Source organism: Salvelinus fontinalis, chromosome 15, assembly GCF_029448725.1.
Source record: "Salvelinus fontinalis isolate EN_2023a chromosome 15, ASM2944872v1, whole genome shotgun sequence".
NCBI lineage: Eukaryota > Metazoa > Chordata > Actinopteri > Salmoniformes > Salmonidae > Salvelinus > Salvelinus fontinalis.
The window spans coordinates 1,638,172-1,662,051 of record NC_074679.1 but is presented as its reverse complement, the minus strand read 5'-3'; the positions used below and the strand labels follow the sequence as shown (position 1 = coordinate 1,662,051).

At 42.5% G+C, this 23,880-nt stretch overlaps 1 protein-coding gene across 2 annotated transcripts in view; it reads left to right on the top strand.

Annotated features, from left to right (window-relative positions):
* The window catches only part of LOC129811258 (fibroblast growth factor receptor 3-like), a 366,746-nt gene that overhangs the window by 311,830 nt on the left and 31,036 nt on the right, over positions 1–23,880 (top strand). For both annotated transcript variants that reach the window (XM_055862424.1, XM_055862422.1), the window contains exon 13: positions 5,581–5,771. In XM_055862424.1, the coding sequence (XP_055718399.1) occupies positions 5,581–5,771 (191 nt within the window). The remainder of the gene's footprint in view (positions 1–5,580; positions 5,772–23,880) is intronic.

The following is a 23,880-nucleotide window of genomic DNA, read 5'->3' as shown; positions in this document are numbered from 1 at the left end:
GCGTGTGCCCCTGGCTATCTGTAAATAATGTCTGAGTGTTGGCGTGTGCCCCTGGCTATCTGTAATGATGTCTGAGTGTTGGAGTGTTCCCCTGGCTATCTGTAATGATGTCTGAGTGTTGTAGTGTTCCCCTGGCTATCTGTAATGATGTCTGAGTGTTGTAGTGTGCCCCTGGCTATCTGTAATGATGTCTGAGTGTTGGCGTGTTCCCCTGGCTATCTGTAATGATGTCTGAGTGTTGTAGTGTTCCCCTGGCTATCTGTAATGATGTCTGAGTGTTGGCGTGTGCCCCTGGCTATCTGTAAATAATGTCTGAGTGTTGGAGTGTGCCCCTGGCTATCTGTAAATAATGTCTGAGTGTTGGAGTGTGCCCCTGGCTATCTGTAAATTATGTCTGAGTGTTGGCGTGTGCCCCTGGCTATCTGTAATGATGTCTGAGTGTTGGCGTGTGCCCCTGGCTATCTGTAATGATGTCTGAGTGTTGGAGTGTGCCCCTGGCTATATGTAATGATGTCTGAGTGTTGGCGTGTGCCCCTGGCTATATGTAATGATGTCTGAGTGTTGGCGTGTGCCCCTGGCTATCTGTAATGATGTGTGAGTGTTGGCGTGTGCCCCTGGCTATCTGTAATGATGTCTGAGTGTTGGCGTGTGCCCCTGGCTATCTGTAATGATGTCTGAGTGTTGGAGTGTGCCCCTGGCTATATGTAATGATGTCTGAGTGTTGGCGTGTGCCCCTGGCTATCTGTAATGATGTGTGAGTGTTGGCGTGTGCCCCTGGCTATCTGTAATGATGTCTGAGTGTTAGCGTGTGCCCCTGGCTATCTGTAATGATGTCTGAGTGTTGGAGTGTGCCCCTGGCTATCTGTAATGATGTCTGAGTGTTGTAGTGTTCCCCTGGCTATCTGTAATGATGTCTGAGTGTTGGCGTGTGCCCCTGGCTATCTGTAAATAATGTCTGAGTGTTGGAGTGTGCCCCTGGCTATCTGTAAATAATGTCTGAGTGTTGTATTGTGCCCCTGGCTATCTGTAAATGATGTCTGAGTGTTGGCGTGTGCCCCTGGCTATCTGTAATGATGTCTGAGTGTTGGCGTGTGCCCCTGGCTATCTGTAATGATGTCTGAGTGTTGGAGTGTGCCCCTGGCTATCTGTAATGATGTCTGAGTGTTGGAGTGTTCCCCTGGCTATCTGTAATGATGTCTGAGTGTTGGCGTGTGCCCCTGGCTATCTGTAATGATGTGTGAGTGTTGGCGTGTGCCCCTGGCTATATGTAATGATGTCTGAGTGTTGGAGTGTGCCCCTGGCTATCTGTAATGATGTCTGAGTGTTGGCGTGTGCCCCTGGCTATCTGTAAATGATGTCTGAGTGTTGGAGTGTTCCCCTGGCTATCTGTAAATGATGTCTGAGTGTTGGAGTGTGACCCTGGCTATCTGTAATGATGTCTGAGTGTTGGAGTGTGCCCCTGGCTATCTGTAAATGATGTCTGAGTGTTGGAGTGTTCCCCTGGCTATCTGTAATGATGTCTGAGTGTTGAAGTGTGCCCCTGGCTATATGTAATGATGTCTGAGTGTTGGCGTGTGCCCCTGGCTATCTGTAATGATGTCTGAGTGTTGGAGTGTTCCCCTGGCTATCTGTAATGATGTCTGAGTGTTGGAGTGTTCCCCTGGCTATCTGTAATGATGTCTGAGTGTTGAAGTGTGCCCCTGGCTATCTGTAATGATGTCTGAGTGTTGGCGTGTGCCCCTGGCTATCTGTAATGATGTCTGAGTGTTGAAGTGTGCCCCTGGCTATCTGTAATGATGTCTGAGTGTTGAAGTGTTCCCCTGGATATCTGTAATGATGTCTGAGTGTTGAAGTGTGCCCCTGGCTATCTGTAATGATGTCTGAGTGTTGGCGTGTGCCCCTGGCTATCTGTAATGATGTCTGAGTGTTGAAGTGTTCCCCTGGATATCTGTAATAATGTCTAAGTGTTGAAGTGTTCCCCTGGCTATCTGTAATGATGTCTGAGTGTTGGAGTGTTCCCCTGGCTATCTGTAATGATGTCTGAGTGTTGAAGTGTGCCCCTGGCTATCTGTAATGATGTCTGAGTGTTGGCGTGTGCCCCTGGCTATCTGTAATGATGTCTGAGTGTTGGAGTGTTCCCCTGGCTATCTGTAATGATGTCTGAGTGTTGGAGTGTACCCCTGGCTATCTGTAATGATGTCTGAGTGTTGGAGTGTTCCCCTGGCTATCTGTAAATAATGTCTGAGTTTTGGAGTGTTCCCCTGGCTATCTGTAATGATGTCTGAGTGTTGGAGTGTGCCCCTGGCTATCTGTAAATAATGTCTGAGTGTTGGAGTGTGCCCCTGGCTATCTGTAATGATGTGTGAGTGTTGGAGTGTTCCCCTGGCTATATGTAATGATGTCTGAGTGTTGTAGTGTGTCCCTGGCTATCTGTAATGATGTCTGAGTGTTGGAGTGTTCCCCTGGCTATCTGTAATGATGTGTGAGTGTTGGAGTGTTCCCCTGGCTATCTGTAATGATGTCTGAGTGTGCCCCTGGCTATCTGTAATGATGTGTGAGTGTTGGAGTGTTCCCCTGGCTATCTGTAATGATGTCTGAGTGTTGGAGTGTGGCCCTGGCTATCTGTAATGATGTCTGAGTGTTGGAGTGTGGCCCTGTCTATCTGTAATGATGTGTGAGTGTTGGAGTGTTCCCCTGGCTATCTGTAAATAATGTCTGAGTGTTGGAGTGTTCCCCTGGCTATCTGTAATGATGTCTGAGTGTTGGAGTGTTCCCCTGGCTATCTGTAATGATGTGTGAGTGTTGGAGTGTTCCCCTGGCTATCTGTAAATAATGTCTGAGTGTTGGAGTGTTCCCCTGGCTATCTGTAATAATGTCTGAGTGTTGGAGTGTTCCCCTGGCTATCTGTAATGATGTCTGAGTGTTGGAGTGTGTCCCTGGCTATCTGTAATGATGTCTGAGTGTTGAAGTGTTCCCCTGGATATCTGTAATGATGTCTGAGTGTTGAAGTGTGCCCCTGGCTATCTGTAATGATGTCTGAGTGTTGGCGTGTGCCCCTGGCTATCTGTAATGATGTCTGAGTGTTGAAGTGTTCCCCTGGATATCTGTAATAATGTCTAAGTGTTGAAGTGTTCCCCTGGCTATCTGTAATGATGTCTGAGTGTTGGAGTGTGTCCCTGGCTATCTGTAATGATGTCTGAGTGTTGGAGTGTTCCCCTGGCTATCTGTAATAATGTCTGAGTGTTGGAGTGTTCCCCTGGCTATCTGTAATGATGTCTGAGTGTTGGAGTGTGTCCCTGGCTATCTGTAATGATGTCTGAGTGTTGGAGTGTTCCCCTGGCTATCTGTAAATAATGTCTGAGTTTTGGAGTGTTCCCCTGGCTATCTGTAATGATGTCTGAGTGTTGGAGTGTGCCCCTGGCTATCTGTAAATAATGTCTGAGTGTTGGAGTGTGCCCCTGGCTATCTGTAATGATGTGTGAGTGTTGGAGTGTTCCCCTGGCTATATGTAATGATGTCTGAGTGTTGTAGTGTGTCCCTGGCTATCTGTAATGATGTCTGAGTGTTGGAGTGTTCCCCTGGCTATCTGTAATGATGTGTGAGTGTTGGAGTGTTCCCCTGGCTATCTGTAATGATGTCTGAGTGTGCCCCTGGCTATCTGTAATGATGTGTGAGTGTTGGAGTGTTCCCCTGGCTATCTGTAATGATGTCTGAGTGTTGGAGTGTGGCCCTGGCTATCTGTAATGATGTCTGAGTGTTGGAGTGTGGCCCTGTCTATCTGTAATGATGTGTGAGTGTTGGAGTGTTCCCCTGGCTATCTGTAAATAATGTCTGAGTGTTGGAGTGTTCCCCTGGCTATCTGTAATGATGTCTGAGTGTTGGAGTGTTCCCCTGGCTATCTGTAATGATGTGTGAGTGTTGGAGTGTTCCCCTGGCTATCTGTAAATAATGTCTGAGTGTTGGAGTGTTCCCCTGGCTATCTGTAATAATGTCTGAGTGTTGGAGTGTTCCCCTGGCTATCTGTAATGATGTCTGAGTGTTGGAGTGTGTCCCTGGCTATCTGTAATGATGTCTGAGTGTTGGAGTGTTCCCCTGGCTATCTGTAATGATGTCTGAGTGTTGGAGTGTGTCCCTGGCTATCTGTAATGATGTCTGAGTGTTGGAGTGTTCCCCTGGCTATCTGTAATAATGTCTGAGTGTTGGAGTGTTCCCCTGGCTATCTGTAATGATGTCTGAGTGTTGGAGTGTGTCCCTGGCTATCTGTAATGATGTCTGAGTGTTGGAGTGTTCCCCTGGCTATCTGTAATGATGTCTGAGTGTTGGAGTGTGTCCCTGGCTATCTGTAATGATGTCTGAGTGTTGGAGTGTTCCCCTGGCTATCTGTAATAATGTCTGAGTGTTGGAGTGTTCCCCTGGCTATCTGTAATGATGTCTGAGTGTTGGAGTGTGTCCCTGGCTATCTGTAATGATGTCTGAGTGTTGGAGTGTTCCCCTGGCTATCTGTAATGATGTCTGAGTGTTGGAGTGTGTCCCTGGCTATCTGTAATGATGTCTGAGTGTTGGAGTGTTCCCCTGGCTATCTGTAAATAATGTCTGAGTGTTGGAGGGTGCCCCTGGCTATCCGTCAATAAATAACAACAAGAGATTGTTGCCGTCTGCTTTACAGTGCCTTCGGAAAGTATTGACTTTGTCCACATTTTGTTACGTTCCAGCTTTATGTTGTCATCAATAAACATACAAGTACTGATCTGAATACTTTCCGAAGACACTGTATATAAGGAATTTGAAATTATTCATACTTTTACTCTCTATACTTAAGTATATTTTAGGAATTACATTTACCTTTGATACTTAAGTATATTTAAAACTAAATACTTTTAGACTTTTACTCAAATAGTATTTTACTGGGTGACTTTCACTTTTACTGGAGTCATTTTCTATTAAGGAATCTTTACTGTTACTCAGGTATGACAATTGAGTACTTTTTCCACCACTGTCTGTAAGCAATGGGTGTGGTGGAAATATCAGAATCCACTAATTTGAAGGGGTGTCCACATACTTTTGTATATATATTGTATGTATATTATATATTCCCCAGGTCCCCTGTACGTGCTGGTGGAGTACAGGGTTTAGGTATAAATACAGTATATATATAGTATCTATATTATATATTCCCCAGGTCCCCTGTACGTGCTGGTGGAGTACAGGGTTTAGGTATAAATACAGTATATATATTGTATCAATATTATATATTCTCCAGGTCCCCTGTACGTGCTGGTGGAGTACAGGGTTTAGGTATAAATACAGTATATATATTGTATCTATATTATATATTCTCCAGGTCCCCTGTACGTGCTGGTGGAGTACAGGGTTTAGGTATAAATACAGTATATATATTGTATCTATATTATATATTCTCCAGGTCCCCTGTACGTGCTGGTGGAGTACAGGGTTTAGGTATAAATACAGTATATATATTGTATCTATATGATATATTCTCCAGGTCCCCTGTACGTGCTGGTGGAGTACAGGGTTTAGGTATACAGTATATATATAGTATCTATATTATATATTCTCCAGGTCCCCTGTACGTGCTGGTGGAGTACGCGTCTAAAGGGAACCTGAGGGAGTACCTGAGAGCCCGTCGGCCCCCGGGGACGGACTACTCCTTCGACACCTGTAAGATCCCTGACGAGCAGCTCACCTTTAAAGACCTGGTGTCCTGTGCCTACCAGGTGGCCCGCGGCATGGAGTATCTGGCCTCACAGAAGGTGGGTGGCATACTGGCATGGAGTATCTGGCCTCACAGAAGGTGGGTGGCATACTGGCATGGAGTATCTGGCCTCACAGAAGGTGGGTGGCATACTGGCATGGAGTATCTGGCCTCACAGAAGGTGGGTGGCATACTGGCATGGAGTATCTGGCCTCACAGAAGGTGGGTGGCATACTGGCATGGAGTATCTGGCCTCACAGAAGGTGGGTGGCATACTGGCATGGAGTATCTGGCCTCACAGAAGGTGGGTGGCATACTGGCATGGAGTGTCTGGCCTCACAGAAGGTGGGTGGCATACTGGCATGGAGTGTCTGGCCTCACAGAAGGTGGGTGGCATACTGGCATGGAGTATCTGGCCTCACAGAAGGTGGGTGGCATACTGGCCATAGTACGGTTACAAAAACACTTTTCCCAAATTCATGGGTTTTCCAGAAATCCTGGTGGGAGGATTCCAGAATTCCTGCGTATTCCCTCCTGGTTCCGTCGAATCTTCCAACCAGGATTTCTGGAAAAACTTTTTTTTTTAAGTTTGTGGAAATTTGCAACCCATCACATGATTGGTTACTCTGAGAGTACCTCATTTTGATATTGGCTGCAGCCTTAGGCCCTATGGTGCTAACCTTGGAAAAGGCATTCCAATGTATTCTCCTTCCTCTATTACTAATAGATAGACCAAATGTGACTCATTTCAGGAAACTAGGCGTATGTCGCTCCTCAGCATTTCACAGGAGCTTCATTTGAACTTCAACTAATCACACAAATGTACAAAATGGAGAACTTGTGAAGAAAGTTACCCCTCTACAAACACATTTGTTGTATTTACATATAACATTAGCAACAGGAATATTACAAACGTGAAATAAGTATTTAAGTATGTGGTGCGGCAGTTGACCTAGTGGTTAGAGCGTAGAGGCGGTAGGTAGCCTAGTGGTTAGAGTGTAGAGGCGGTAGGTAGCCTAGTGGTTAGAGTGTAGAGGCGGAAATTGGCCTAGTGGTTAGAGCGTTGGGCCAGTAACCGAAAAGTTGCTAGATCGAATCCCTGAGCTGTCAAGGTAAAAATCTGTCCTTCTACCCCTGAATAAGGTAGTTAACCCACTGTTCCTAGGCCATCATTGTAAATAAGAATTTGTTCTTAAAACTTCTTATGGCTGGGTGGCAGTATTGAGTAGCTTGGATGAATAAGGTGCCCAGAGTAAACTGCCTGCTACTCAGGCCCAGTTGCTAATATATGCATAATATTAGTGGGTTTGGGTAGAGAACACTCTGAAGTTTCTAAAACTGTTTGAATGATGTCTGTGAGTATATCAGAACTCATATGGCAGGCAAAAACCTGAGAAAAATCCAACCAGAAATTGGGAAATCTGAGGTTTGTAGTTTTGCTTATCCAATATACAATGGGATATTGGTCATTTTGCACTTCCTACGGCTTCCACTAGATGTCAACAGTCTTTAGAACCTTGTTTGATGCTTCTACTGTGAAGAATGAGGGAAGGAGAGCTCTTTGAGTCAGGTGTCTGGCACGAGCTGAACATGCACGGTCACTTGGGAGCGACCTGCTTTCCATCGCATTTCTGAAGACAAAGGAATTCTCCGGTTGAAACATTACTGAAGATTTATGTTAAAAACATCCTAAAGATTGATTCTATACATCGTTTGACATGTTTCTACGAACTGTAATGGAATTGTTTGACTTTTCGTCTGAACTGCGCGTCATGAACGTGGATTACTGGACTGAACGCGTGAACAAATTTATTTTTTATTTTTATTTATTTTACCTCTATTTAACTAGGCAAGTCAGTTAAGAACAAATTCTTATTTTCAATGACGGCCTAGGAACAGTGGGTTAACTGCCTGTTCAGGGGCAGAACGACAGATTTGTACCTTGTCAGCTCGGGGATTTGAACTTGCAACCTTTCGGTTACTAGTCCAACGCTCTAACCACTAGGCTACCCTGCCGCCCCGAAGGTATGAAGGTATTTGGACATAAATGATGGACTATATCGAACAAAAAAGCATTAAGGAGAAGTGTGTCTGAAGTTCCATGTTTAATACTTGTTTCTTTTATCAATGTTTATTATGAGTATTTCTGTAAATTGATGTGGCTCTTTGCAAAATCACTGGATGTTTTGGAGGAAAAACATTACTGAACATAACGCGCCAATGTAAACTGAGAATTTTTTTATATAAATATGAACTTTACCGAACAAAACATACATGTATTGTGTAACATGAAGTCCTATGAGTGTCATCTGATGAAGATCATCAAAGGTTAGTGATTAATTTTATCTCTATTCCTGATTTTTGTGACTCCTCTCTTTGGCTGAAAAAATGGCTGTGTTCTTCTGTGAATAGGTGCTGACCTAACATAATCGTTTGTGGTGCTTTCGCCAAAAAGCCTATTTGAAATCGGACACTGTGGTGGGATTAACAAGTGGTGTATCTTTAAAATGGTGTAAAATACTTGTATGTCTGAGGAATTTTAATTATGAGATTTCTGTTGTTTTGGAATTTGGCCCCTTGCAATTTCACTGGCTGTTGTCATAACGATCCCGTTAACGGGATCTCAGCCATACGTGGAATTAGAGTATGATAGTTAAGGAATGCCCAGTGGAATTAGAGTATGATAGTTAAGGAATGCCCAGTGGAATTAGAGTATGATAGTTAAGGAATGCCCAGTGGAATTAGAGTATGATAGTTAAGGAATGCCCAGTGGAATTAGAGTATGATAGTTAAGGAGTGCCCAGTGGAATTAGAGTATGATAGTTAAGGAGTGCCCAGTGGAATTATAGTATGAATGCTAAGGAATGCCCAGTGGAATTAGAGTATGATAGTTAAGGAATGCCCAGTGGAATTATAGTATGATAGTTAAGGAGTGCCCAGTGGAATTATAGTATGAATGCTAAGGAATGCCCAGTGGAATTAGAGTATGATAGTTAAGGAATGCCCAGTGGAATTATAGTATGATAGTTAAGGAGTGCCTAGTGGAATTAGAGTATGATAGTTAAGGAATGCCCAGTGGAATTAGAGTATGATAGTTAAGGAGTGCCCAGTGGAATTATAGTATGAATGCTAAGGAGTGCCCAGTGGAATTATAGTATGATAGCTAAGGAATGCCCAGTGGAATTAGGGTATGATAGTTAAGGAATGCCCAGTGGAATTAGAGTATGATAGTTAAGGAATGCCCAGTGGAATTATAGTATGATAGTTAAGGAATGCCCAGTGGAATTATAGTATGATAGTTAAGGAATGCCCAGTGGAATTATAGTATGATAGCTAAGGAATGCCCAGTGGAATTAGAGTCTGATAGTTAAGGAGATGGAGAAAATTCTGACATCTGATTGCAGATATGCAGACGGAGTCGAAAAGAGAACATGGCTCCGGATGACATCTTCAAACTAACCATCCATGTATACAGAGTCTAGCTAGCTACACTTTCAGGTATTACACATTTCACATTTTGTCAGAAAGTTGTTTTTCATTTGAATTCTGGAAGTAGCTAGCCAACGCTAGCCAGTTAGCCAGTTAGCCAGTTAGCCAGTTAGCCAGTTAGCCAGTTAGCTTGGGTGCTTGACTGATGTTGTTAGGTCAGCCAGAGCATCCAGTGTGTGCTTCAAGAGCGAAACGCTCTGAATTTACGAATGGCCAATCTGACAACGCTCTGAGTTTACAAATGCCCAAAGCACACTCTGGCACTCCAGATTAAATTTACGAACACACCCGTAGTATAAACCAGCCTTTAGTCTTGAAATCTTTGGTTGTTTAGAACATATCAAATCAAATCAAGTTTATTTTATATAGCCCTTCGTACATCAGCTAATATCTCGAAGTGCTGTACAGAAACATAGCCTCACATGTAGCCTCACATGTGAATCCTTAACAAACTATAGTTTTGTCAAGTCGGTTCGGACATGACACAAGTAATTATTCCAACAATTGTTTACAGACAGATTATTTCACTTATAATTCAGAAGATCACAATTCCAGTGGGTCAGAAGTTTACATACACTAAGTTGACTGTGCCTTTAAACATCTTGGATAATTCCAGAAAATTATGTAATGGCTTTAGAAGCTTCTGATAGGCTAATTGACATCATTTGAGTCAATTGGAGGTGTACCTGTGGATGTATTTCAAGGTCTACCTTCAAACTCAGTGCCTCTTTGCTTGACATCATGGGAAAATCAAAAGAAATCAGCCAAGACCTCATAAAATAAAATGTAGATCCCCACAAGTCTGGTTCATCCTTGGGAGCAATTTCCAAATGCCTGAAAGTACCACGTTCATCTGTACAAGCAATAGTATGCAAGTATAAACACCATGGGACCACACAGCCGTCATACCGCTCAGGAAGGAAATGCGTTCTGTCTCCTAGAGATTTTTTTTATTTTTTATTTTTTATTTCACCTTTATTTAACCAGGTAGGCTAGTTGAGAACAAGTTCTCATTTGCAACTGCGACCTGGCCAAGATAAAGCATAGCAGTGTGAACAGACAACAACACAGAGTTACACATGGAGTAAACAATAAACAAGTCAATAACATGGTAGAAAAAAGAGAATCTATATACAATGTGTGCAAAAGGCATGAGGTAGGCAATAAATCGAATAATTACAATTTAGCAGATTAACACTGGAGTGATAAATTTACCTTTACATTTAAGTCATTTAGCAGACGCTCTTATCCAGAGCGACTTACATTTTTAACCTTTATTTAACTAGGCAAGTCAGTTTAAGAACAAACTCTTATTTTCAATGACAGCCTAGGAACAGTGCCTTGTTCAGGGGCAGAACGACAGATTTGTACCTTGTCAGCTCGAGGATTTGAACTTGCAACCTTTCGGATACTAGCCCAACGCTCTAACCACTAGGCTACCCTGCCGCCCCATAAATCATCAGATGATCATGTGCAAGAAGAGATACTGGTGTGCAAAAGAGCAGAAAAGTAAATAAATAAAAGCAGTATGGGGGTGAGGTAAGTAAATTGGGTGGGTAGTTTACAGATGGACTATGTATAGCTGCTCGGATATCAGATTTTTAAAGTTGTTGATGGAGATAAAAGTCTCCAACTTCAGAGATTTTTGCAATTCGTTCCAGTCGCAGCCAGCAGAGAACTGGAAGGAAAGGCGTCCAAATGAGGTTTTGGCTTTAGGGATGATCAGTGAGATACACCTGCTGGAGCGCGTGCTACGGGTGGGTGTAGCCATCGTGACCAGTAAACTGAGATAAGGCGGCACTTTACCTAGCATAGCCTTGTAGATGACCTGGAGCCAGTGGGTCTGACGACGAACATGTAGCGAGGGCCAGCCGACTAGGGCATACAGGTCGCAGTGGTGGGTCGTATAAGGTGCTTTAGTAACAAAACGGATGGCACTGTGATAAACTGCATCCAGTTTGCTGAGTAGAGTATTGGAAGCTATTTTGTAGATGACATCGCCGAAGTCGAGGATCGGTAGGATAGTCAGTTTTACTAGGGTAAGTTTGGCGGCGTGAGTGAAGGAGGCTTTGTTGCGGAATAGAAAGCCGACTATAGATTTGATTTTGGATTGGAGATGTTTGATATGAGTCTGGAAGGAGAGTTTGCAGTCTAGCCAGACACCTAGGTACTTATAGATGTCCACATATTCTAGGTCGGAACCGTCCAGGGTGGTGATGCTAGTCGGGCGTGCGGGTGCAGGCAGCGAACGGTTGAAAAGCATGCATTTGGTTTTACTAGCGTTTAAGAGCAGTTGGAGGCCACGGAAGGAGTGTTGTTTGGCATTGAAGCTCGTTTGGAGGTCAGATAGCACAGTGTCCAGGGAAGGGCCTGAAGTATACAGAATGGTGTCGTCTGCGTAGAGGTGGATCAGGGAATCGCCCGCAGCAAGAGCAACATCATTGATGTATACAGAGAAAAGAGTCGGCCCGAGAATTGAACCCTGTGGTACCCCCATAGAGACTGCCAGAGGACCGGACAACATGCCCTCCGATTTGACACACTGAACTCTGTCTGCAAAGTAGTTGATGAACCAGGCAAGGCAGTCATTAGAAAAACCGAGGCTATTGAGTCTGCCGATAAGAATATGGTGATTGACAGAGTCGAAAGCCTTGGCCAGGTCGATGAAGACGGCTGCACAGTAATGTCTTTTATCGATGGAGGTTATGATATCGTTTAGTACCTTGAGCGTGGCTGAGGTGCACCCGTGACCGGCTCGGAAACCGGATTGCACAGCGGAGAAGGTACGGTGGGATTCGAGATGGTCAGTGATCTGTTTGTTGACTTGGCTTTCGAAGACCTTAGCTAGGCAGGGCAGGATGGATATAGGTCTGTAACAGTTTGGGTCCAGGGTGTATCCCCCTTTGAAGAGGGGGATGACAGCGGCAGCTTTCCAATCCTTGGGGATCTCAGATGATACGAAGGAGAGGTTGAACAGGCTGGTAATAGGGGGTGCGACAATGGCAGCGGACAGTTTCAGAAATAGGGGGCCCAGATTGTCAAGCCCAGCTGATTTGTATGGGTCCAGGTTTTCCAGCTCTTTCAGAACATCTGCTATCTGGATATGGGTAAAGGAGAAGCTGGGGAGGCTTGGGCGAGTAGCAGCGGGGGGGGCGGGGCTGTTGGCCAAGGTTGGAGTCGCCAGGTGGAAGGCATGGCCAGCCATTGAGAAATGTTTGTTGAAGTTTTCGATTATCACGGACTTATCAGTGGTGACCGTGTTATCTAGCCTCAGTGCAGTGGGCAGCTGGGAGGAGGTGCTCTTGTTTTCCATGGACTTTACAGTATCCCAGAACTTTTTGGAGTTAGAGCTACAGGATGCAAATTTCTGCTTGAAAAAGCTGGCCTTTGCTTTCCTGACTGACTGCGTGTATTGGTTCCTGACTTCCCTGAACAGTTGCATATCACGGGGGCTCTTCGATGCTATTGCAGTTCGCCACAGGATATTTTTGTGCTGGTCGAGGGCAGTCAGGTCTGGAGTGAACCAAGGGCTATATCTGTTCTTGGTTCTGCATTTTTTGAACAGAGCGTGCTTGTCTAATATGGTGAGGAAGTAACTTTTAAAGAATGACCAGGCATCCTCAACTGACGGGATGAGGTCAATATCCTTCCAGGGTACCCGGGCCAGGTCGATTAGAAAGGCCTGCTCGCAGAAGTGTTTTAGGGAGCGTTTGACAGTGATGAGGGGTGGTCGTTTGACCGTGGACCCGTGGCGCATACAGGCAATGAGGCAGTGATCGCTGAGATCTTGATTGAAGACAGCAGAGGTGTATTTGGAGGGCAAGTTGGTCAGGATAATGTCTATTAGGGTGCCCATTTTTACGGATTTAGGGTTGTACCTGGTGGGTTCCTTGATGATTTGTGTGAGATTGAGGGCATCAAGCTTAGATTGTAGGACTGCCGGGGTGTTAAGCATATCCCAGTTTAGGTCACCTAACAGAACAAACTCTGAAGCTAGATGGGGAGCGATCAATTCACAGATGGTGTCCAGGGCACAGCTGGGAGCTAAGGGGGGTCGGTAGCAGGCGGCAACAGTGAGAGACTTATTTCTGGAGAGATTCATTTTTAAAATTAGAAGTTCGAACTGTTTGGGCATAGACCTGGAAAGTATGACAGAACTTTGCAGGCTATCTCTGCAGTAGATTGCAACTCCTCCCCCTTTGGCAGTTCTATCTTGACGGAAAGTGTTATAGTTGGGTATGGAAATCTCAGAGTTTTTGGTGGCCTTCTTAAGCCAGGATTTGGACACGGCAAGGACATCAGGGTTGGCAGAGTGTGCTAAAGCGGTGAGTAAGGCAAACTTAGGGAGGAGGCTTCTGATGTTGACATGCATGAGGCCAAGACTTTTTCGATCACAGAAGTCAACAAATGAGGGTGACTGGGGACATGCAGGGCCTGGGTTTACCTCCACATCACCCGAGGAACAGAGGAGTAGTAGGATGAGGGTGCGGCTAAAGGCTATCAAAACTGGTCGCCTAGAGCGTTGGGGACAAGGAATAAAAGGAGCAGATTTATGGGCGTGGTAGAATAGATTCTGGGCATAATGTGCAGACCAGGGTATGGTGGGGCACGGGTACAGCGGAGGCAAGCCCAGGCACTGGGTGATGATAAGAGAGGTTGTATCTCTGGACGTGCTGGTCTCAATGGGTGAGGTCACCGCATGTGTGGGGGGTGGGACAAAGGAGGTATCAAAGGTACTGAGAGTGGAACTACGGGGTCCATCGCAAACCAAAACAATGATAACTAGCCTGAACAACAGTATGCAAGGCATATTGATATTTGAGAGAGACATACAGTAAGGCATAAAGTGATTGCAGGTCATGATTGGGAGAGCTAGCTAAAACAACAGGTGAGATAACAGCAGCTAGTCAGCTAACACAGCAACAGAAGGTAAAAATGGCGACGACTAGGCAGAGAGGGTCGGATTAACTACACACAGATCCTGAGTTAAAGCACAGAGCCGACAGATAAAACACAAATAAACAGAATGGAGTACCGTGAATTAATGGACAGTCAAGCAGGCATCCGCTATGTAGCCAAGTGATCATAGTGTCCAGGGGGCAGCCGTAGATGGAGCAGTGAGGCCTCCACTAAGCTAGCACGCGTTTAAAGTTAGTAGCCCGGAGGGGGTCTGCTCAGACGGAGGCCGGTTGAGGGCACCGGTTGAGGGCACGTCTGCAGACCAGACGTGGTCGTGTCGACAGAGAATCCAAGCCGGATGGCGATGGCGAAAGAGAGGTTGTGAATTGTAGAATTGTGTTTGCTAACTGGTGCTAGCTTCCTGGCTGCGCTAGCTGCAAGATAAGCTAGCAGTTAGCAGACCGGGGCGGCCAAGTTAGCAGACCGGGGGACGGCGCGATGGGGGGGGAAGTCTGTTTTTGCCTCTTCGTGCGGTGACGTCGATAGACCAGTCGTGGAATTAGTAGGATTCCAGGTAGCTCTAGGTAGCTAACAGGCCTAGTAGGTTAGCAGAATGGGCCTTCAGCGGGCGTCACGCCTGAGGGGCCTGTTGGAGTCCTCGGGCAGATTATGTCGGTATTCCAGTCGTAGAGGATCGGCGGGGTTCCGTGCTCCGTACCGGCAGTAAAGGGGTCCGGATATTGTAGCCCAGGAGTAGGCTTCAGTGGTAGCACAGGAGCCCTAGCCGGGCTAGCTTCAGGCTAATTGGTGCTTGCTCCGGGATGGAAACGCTAGCCAGGAGTGGTCACCCGGGATTGTGGTTAGCTAGTTGCGAAGATCCAGATGAAAATGTTCAGAGTTTGCGGTAGGAATCCGGGGATATGGAGAGAAATAGGTCCGTTATGCTCTGGTTTTAGTCACGTTGTTCGAACTAGCGAGAGCTTTCCGAGCTAAAGGTTAGCTGATGACCGCTAGCAATGGTTTGCTAACTGATAGCTGGTAGGCAGTTAGCTGGCTATCTTCAGTAGATGGATTCCAGATCAGAAGTAAATAGAAATACTTTAGAAAAAAGCAGATCCACGCCACATTGGGTGAGGCGGGTTGCAGGAGAGTATTTAGAAGTTGAGGTTTAAGAAAATATTTTTAAAAGATATGCGAAGAAAAAGATGTAAAAAGATATATACAAGGGACACGGGACACGACAGGACAAAGACGTCTACACTGCTACGCCATCTTGGAAAAACCTGATAAACGTACTTTGGTGCTAAACGTGAAAATCAATACCAGAACAACAGCAACGGCCCTTGTGAAGATGCTGGAGGAAACAGGTACAAAAGTATCTATATCCACAGTAAAAATAGTCCTATATCGACAAAACCTGAAAGGCCGCTCAGCAAGGAAGAAGCCACTGCTCCAAAACCACCATAAAAAAGCCAGACTAAGGTTTGCAACTGCATATGGGGACAAAGATCGTACTTTTTGGAGAAATGTCCTCTGGTCTGATGAAACAAAAATAGAACTGTTTGGCCATAATGAGCATTGTTATGTTTGGAGGTAAAAGGGGGATGCTTGCAAGCCGAAGAACACCATCCCAACCGTGAAGCACAGGGGTGGCAGCATCATGTTGTGGGGGTGCTTTGCTGCAGGAGGGACTGGTGCACTTCACAAAATAGATGGCATCATGAGGAAGGACACTTATGTGGATATATTAAAGCAACATCTCAAGACATCAGTCAGGAAGTTAAAGCTTGGTCACAAATGGGTCTTCCAAATGAACAATGACCCCAAGCATACTTCCAAAGTTGTGGAAAATGGCTTAAGGAAAGGTATTGGAGGGCCCATCACAAAGCCCTGACCTCAATCTTATAGACAATATGTGGGCAGAACTGAAAAAGTGTGTGTGAGCAAGGAGGCCTACAAACCTGACTCAGTTAAATCAGCTCTGTCAGGAGGAATGGGCTAAATTCACCCAACTTATTGTGGAAAGCTTGTAGAAGGCTACCTGACACATGTGACCCTAGTTATACAATTTAAAGACAATGCTACCAAATACTAATTGAGTGTATGTAAACTTCTGACCCACTGGGAATGTGATGAAAGAAATAAAAGATGAAATAAATCATTCTCTCTACTATTATTCTGACATTTCACATTCTTAAAATAAAGTAGTGATCCTAATTGACCTAAGACAGGGAATGTTTACTAGGATTAAATGTCAGGTATTGTGAAAAACTGAGTTTAAATGTATTTGGCTAAGGTAAGTCGGAAATTGACATACACCTTAGCCAAATACATTTAAACTCAGTTTTTCACAATTCCTGACATTCGTGTTCAGGTGGCAGGTAATGTCAGTTAATAAAGCCAGCTTTAATATCCTCTGTGGATCATCCAGCTCTGGCTCCTCTCTTCTCTTGCTTGCCACAAATTCACGGATTTGAGGGAGGAGAGAGAGACATTTTTCCAAAACTCTCGTGGTAGAGTGAAATATGAAGTCGTTGTATTCTGTCTGGTATTCTCTCTGGTATTCTGTCAGGTATTCTGTCTGCTATTCTGTCTGCTATTCTGTCTGCTATTCTGCCTGGTAGTCTGTCTGGTATTCTGTCTGCTATTCTGTCTGCTATTCTGTCTGCTATTCTGTCTGCTATTCTGTCTGGTATTCTGTCTGGTATTCTGTCAGGTATTCTGTCTGGTATTTTGTCTGCTAATCTGTCTGCTATTCTGTCTGCTATTCTGTCTGGTATTCTGTCTGGTATTCTGTCAGGTATTCTGTCTGGTATTCTGTATGGTATTATGTCTGGTATTCTGTCAGGTATTCTGTCTGGTATTCTGTCTGGTATTCTGTCTGGTATTCTGTCTGGTATTCTGTCTGGTAATATGTCTGGTATTCTGTCTGGTATTCTGTCTGGTATTCTGTCAGATATTCTGTCAGGTATTCTGTCTGGTATTCTGTCTGGTATTCTGTCAGATATTCTGTCAGGTATTCCTCCGGTGATTCAGTGCCCTCGCAATATTAATGTTCACCATGCGCACAACTTGCTGCATCACTTTTTCTCAGTCACACTTTAGGTTCAGCCACAAGTGCTTCCTGATGAATGATGCAATGAAACGTAACAAATTCGGGAATATCCTCTCTCTTTCTAATCAGGCCTATGACCCCTTCTCCTTCCCTCGCATGTTTAGGGTGCCATCAGTGCACACAGATGCCAGATTGGACCAGTCAATTTATCAAGGGCTTTCAGAATATCCTCTCCTCGTGTTGGTCCCTGAAGGGGCAGTAAACATAGAAGTTCCTCTCTGAACGACGCGTTTTGAGGGAAGAGGACCCAAACACATAATTGGGCAATGTTACTTACATCAGTGCTTTCGGCAAGCGCAATACTAAAAACACGGCGCCACGGATATGTCAGTAATCAGATGCTTAGCGATGTCCTCGTCGATGTTTTCTATGTGTCTTGTCATGGTCGAGTCTGAGAGTTGCAGTCCCTTAATTTGCTTTAAAAAAGCTTCCTTGTTTGGCTGAGGCCAAAAAACATTATTTGACAGTCTCAGCATCTGTGAAGGCCTTCTTGTTTCTAGCTAGTATCCAAGCAATGTCATATGTTGCCTCTGTGGTTTTCTCTGCAACAGTGCTAGATCTGTCCATTTGTTGTTGTCCTTTGAGATGCACTATTTTGTTGTTTCTTGAGGTTGCTTTGTGGCGGATATGTTTTGTCAAAGTGGGCATGGTGTGACTGGAAATGTTGCTTTAAATTTGCTCGTTTTAAACATGTTGACTGCCTTCTGGCAAATAAGACCCATCATGCAAATAAGTACCATCATGCAGTACAACAAAGTACTTGTCTGTCCATTTCACTTGGAACTTTCTGTGTTCTTCCTAAATCAACCGTATCCTTCTCTTAGCCACGTTAGCCACGTTAGCCACGTTAGCCACGTTAGCCACGTTAGCATTTCCCCACCACCATCTTCCTGATTCTCCTGGTTCTCCAGTGGTTGTTCGTTCATAGCTGTCACGTTGTTCTCCAGCTCTTCCCCCTCAATTTCGTTGTCAATAGATGTATGTTTCTTTTTTACAATAAAATTAATCCATGTCGACCAGACTGCAAAATTAGCTAGAAGCAAACTGATATGATAGCTGAGCAGTTGCGTTCTATTTACACAAACTTTCCATTTCGGGATTCTGTTAAACAGCTGCGCTATACTGCCATCTATCTGCCGTCCAGGGAACAATAGATATATTCAATGAAGTGATTCAGGCCTGCATTAAACACATTGGAATTAAATTGTATTTGTTATGTATTGTGAAAAAACAATAGGAAAATCCCTGGGAGCCACAAATTAATCCAGCCGGCTGGCCGCGCAATGAGTACCACTGATCTATACAGTATAATACAGCCCAGTGTATTGGTCTATACAGTATAATACAGTCCAGTGTATTGGTCTATACAGTATAATACAGTCCAGTGTATTGGTCTATACAGAATAATACAGTCCAGTGTATTGGTCTATACAGTATAATACAGTCCAGAGTATTGGTCTATATTGGTCTATACAGTATAATACAGCCCAGTGTATTGGTCTATATTGGTCTATACAGTATAATACAGTCCAGTGTATTGGTCTATACAGTATAATACAGTCCAGTGTATTGGTCTATACAGTATAATACAGCCCAGTGTATTGGTCTATATTGGTCTATACAGTATAATACAGTCCAGTGTATTGGTCTATACAGTATAATACAGCCCAGTGTATTGGTCTATACAGTATAATACAGTCCAGTGTATTGGTCTATACAGTGTAATACAGTCCAGTGTATTGGTCTATACAGTATAATACAGCCCAGTGTATTGGTCTATACAGTATAATACAGTCCAGTGTATTGGTCTATACAGTATAATACAGTCCAGTGTATTGGTCTATATTGGTCTATACAGTATAATACAGTCCAGTGTATTGGTCTATACAGTATAATACAGTCCAGTGTATTGGTCTATACAGTATAATACAGTCCAGTGTATTGGTCTATACAGTATAATACAGTTCAGTGTATTGGTCTATACAGTATAATACAGTCCAGTGTATTGGTCTATATTGGTCTATACAGTATAATACAGCCCAGTGTATTGGTCTATATTGGTCTATACAGTATAATACAGTCCAGTGTATTGGTCTATACAGTATAATACAGTCCAGTGTATTGGTCTATACAGTATAATACAGCCCAGTGTATTGGTCTATATTGGTCTATACAGTATAATACAGTCCAGTGTATTGGTCTATACAGTATAATACAGCCCAGTGTATTGGTCTATACAGTATAATACAGTCCAGTGTATTGGTCTATACAGTGTAATACAGTCCAGTGTATTGGTCTATACAGTATAATACAGCCCAGTGTATTGGTCTATACAGTATAATACAGTCCAGTGTATTGGTCTATACAGTATAATACAGTCCAGTGTATTGGTCTATATTGGTCTATACAGTATAATACAGTCCAGTGTATTGGTCTATACAGTATAATACAGTCCAGTGTATTGGTCTATACAGTATAATACAGTCCAGTGTATTGGTCTATACAGTATAATACAGTTCAGTGTATTGGTCTATACAGTATAATACAGTCCAGTGTATTGGTCTATATTGGTCTATACAGTATAATACAGCCCAGTGTATTGGTCTATATTGGTCTATACAGTATAATACAGTCCAGTGTATTGGTCTATACAGTATAATACAGTCCAGTGTATTGGTCTATACAGTATAATACAGCCCAGTGTATTGGTCTATACAGTATAATACAGCCCAGTGTATTGGTCTATATTGGTCTATACAGTATAATACAGTCCAGTGTATTGGTCTATACAGTATAATACAGCCCAGTGTATTGGTCTATACAGTATAATACAGTCCAGTGTATTGGTCTATATTGGTCTATACAGTATAATACAGCCCAGTGTATTGGTCTATACAGTATAATACAGTCCAGTGTATTGGTCTATATTGGTCTATACAGTATAATACAGTCCAGTGTATTGGTCTATATTGGTCTATACAGTATAATACAGCCCAGTGTATTGGTCTATACAGTATAATACAGCCCAGTGTATTGGTCTATACAGTATAATACAGCCCAGTGTATTGGTCTATATTGGTCTATACAGTATAATACAGCCCAGTGTATTGGTCTATACAGTATAATACAGCCCAGTGTATTGGTCTATACAGTATAATACAGCCCAGTGTATTGGTCTATACAGTATAATACAGCCCAGTGTATTGGTCTATACAGTATAATACAGTCCAGTGTATTGGTCTATACAGTATAATACAGTCCAGTGTATTGGTCTATATTGGTCTATACAGTATAATACAGCCCAGTGTATTGGTCTATACAGTATAATACAGTCCAGTGTATTGGTCTATACAGTATAATACAGCCCAGTGTATTGGTCTATATTGGTCTATACAGTATAATACAGCCCAGTGTATTGGTCTATATTGGTCTATACAGTATAATACAGTCCAGTGTATTGGTCTATATTGGTCTATACAGTGTAATACAGTCCAGTGTGTTGATCTATACAGTATAATACAGTCCAGTGTATTGGTCTATATTGGTCTATACAGTATAATACAGTCCAGTGTATTGGTCTATACAGTGTAATACAGTCCAGTGTATTGGTCTATATTGGTCTATACAGTATAATACAGTCCAGTGTATTGGTCTATACAGTATAATACAGTCCAGTGTATTGGTCTATACAGTATAATACAGTCCAGTGTATTGGTCTATACAGTATAATACAGTCCAGTGTATTGGTCTATACAGTATAATACAGTCCAGTGTATTGGTCTATACAGTATAATACAGTCCAGTGTATTGGTCTATACAGTATAATATAGCCCAGTGTATTGGTCTATATTGGTCTATACAGTATAATACAGTCCAGTGTATTGGTCTATACAGTGTAATACAGTCCAGTGTATTGGTCTATACAGTATAATACAGCCCAGTGTATTGGTCTATATTGGTCTATACAGTATAATACAGTCCAGTGTATTGGTCTATACAGTATAATACAGTCCAGTGTATTGGTCTATATTGGTCTATACAGTATAATACAGCCCAGTGTATTGGTCTATACAGTATAATACAGTCCAGTGTATTGGTCTATATTGGTCTATACAGTATAATACAGTCCAGTGTATTGGTCTATACAGTATAATACAGTCCAGTGTATTGGTCTATACAGTATAATACAGCCCAGTGTATTGGTCTATATTGGTCTATACAGTATAATACAGCCCAGTGTATTGGTCTATACAGTATAATACAGTCCAGTGTATTGGTCTATACAGTATAATACAGTCCAGTGTATTGGTCTATACAGTATAATACAGTCCAGTGTATTGGTCTATATTGGTCTATACAGTATAATACAGTCCAGTGTATTGGTCTATACAGTATAATACAGCCCAGTGTATTGGTCTATACAGTATAATACAGCCCAGTGTATTGGTCTATACAGTATAATACAGTCCAGTGTATTGGTCTATACAGTATAATACAGTCCAGTGTATTGGTCTATACAGTATAATACAGTCCAGTGTATTGGTCTATACAGTATAATACAGCCCAGTGTATTGGTCTATACAGTATAATACAGTCCAGTGTATTGGTCTATACAGTATAATACAGTCCAGTGTATTGGTCTATACAGTATAATACAGTCCAGTGTATTGGTCTATACAGTATAATACAGCCCAGTGTATTGGTCTATACAGTATAATACAGTCCAGTGTATTGGTCTATACAGTGTAATACAGTCCAGTGTATTGGTCTATATTGGTCTATACAGAATAATACAGTCCAGTGTATTGGTCTATACAGTATAATACAGCCCAGTGTATTGGTCTATACAGTATAATACAGTCCAGTGTATTGGTCTATATTGGTCTATACAGTATAATACAGTCCAGTGTATTGGTATATATTGGTCTATACAGTATAATACAGTCCAGTGTATTGGTCTATACAGTATAATACAGTCCAGTGTATTGGTCTATACAGTATAATACAGCCCAGTGTATTGGTCTATACAGTATAATACAGTCCAGTGTATTGGTCTATACAGTATAATACAGTCCAGTGTATTGGTCTATACAGTATAATACAGTCCAGTGTATTGGTCTATACAGTATAATACAGTCCAGTGTATTGGTCTATACAGTATAATACAGTCCAGTGTATTGGTCTATACAGTATAATACAGTCCAGTGTATTGGTCTATACAGTATAATACAGCCCAGTGTATTGGTCTATATTGGTCTATACAGTATAATACAGTCCAGTGTATTGGTCTATACAGTGTAATACAGTCCAGTGTATTGGTCTATACAGTATAATACAGCCCAGTGTATTTGTCTATACAGTATAATACAGTCCAGTGTATTGGTCTATACAGTATAATACAGCCCAGTGTATTGGTCTATACAGTATAATACAGTCCAGTGTATTGGTCTATATTGGTCTATACAGTATAATATAGTCCAGTGTATTGGTCTATACAGTATAATACAGTCCAGTGTATTGGTCTATACAGTATAATACAGTTCAGTGTATTGGTCTATACAGTATAATACAGTCCAGTGTATTGGTCTATATTGGTCTATACAGTATAATACAGCCCAGTGTATTGGTCTGTACAGTATAATACAGTCCAGTGTATTGGTCTATACAGTATAATACAGTCCAGTGTATTGGTCTATACAGTATAATACAGTCCAGTGTATTGGTCTATACAGTATAATACAGTCCAGTGTATTGGTCTATACAGTATAATACAGCCCAGTGTATTGGTCTATACAGTATAATACAGTCCAGTGTATTGGTCTATATTAGTCTATACAGTATAATACAGTCCAGTGTATTGGTCTATATTGGTCTATACAGTATAATACAGCCCAGTGTATTGGTCTATACAGTATAATACAGCCCAGTGTATTGGTCTATACAGTATAATACAGTCCAGTGTATTGGTCTATACAGTATAATACAGTCCAGTGTATTGGTCTATACAGTATAATACAGTCCAGTGTATTGGTCTATATTGGTCTATACAGTATAATACAGTCCAGTGTATTGGTCTATATTGGTCTATACAGTATAATACAGTCCAGTGTATTGGTCTATATTGGTCTATACAGTATAATACAGTCCAGTGTATTGGTCTATATTGGTCTATACAGTATAATACAGTCCAGTGTATTGGTCTATATTGGTCTATACAGTATAATACAGTCCAGTGTATTGGTCTATATTGGTCTATACAGTATAATACAGTCCAGTGTATTGGTCTATACAGTATAATACAGCCCAGTGTATTGGTCTATACAGTATAATACAGCCCAGTGTATTGGTCTATACAGTATAATACAGCCCAGTGTATTGGTCTATATTGGTCTATACAGTATAATACAGTCCAGTGTATTGGTCTATACAGTATAATACAGTCCAGTGTATTGGTCTATATTGGTCTATACAGTATAATACAGTCCAGTGTATTGGTCTATACAGTATAATACAGTCCAGTGTATTGGTCTATACAGTATAATACAGTCCAGTGTATTGGTCTATATTGGTCTATACAGTATAATACAGTCCAGTGTATTGGTCTATATTGGTCTATACAGTATAATACAGTCCAGTGTATTGGTCTATACAGTATAATACAGCC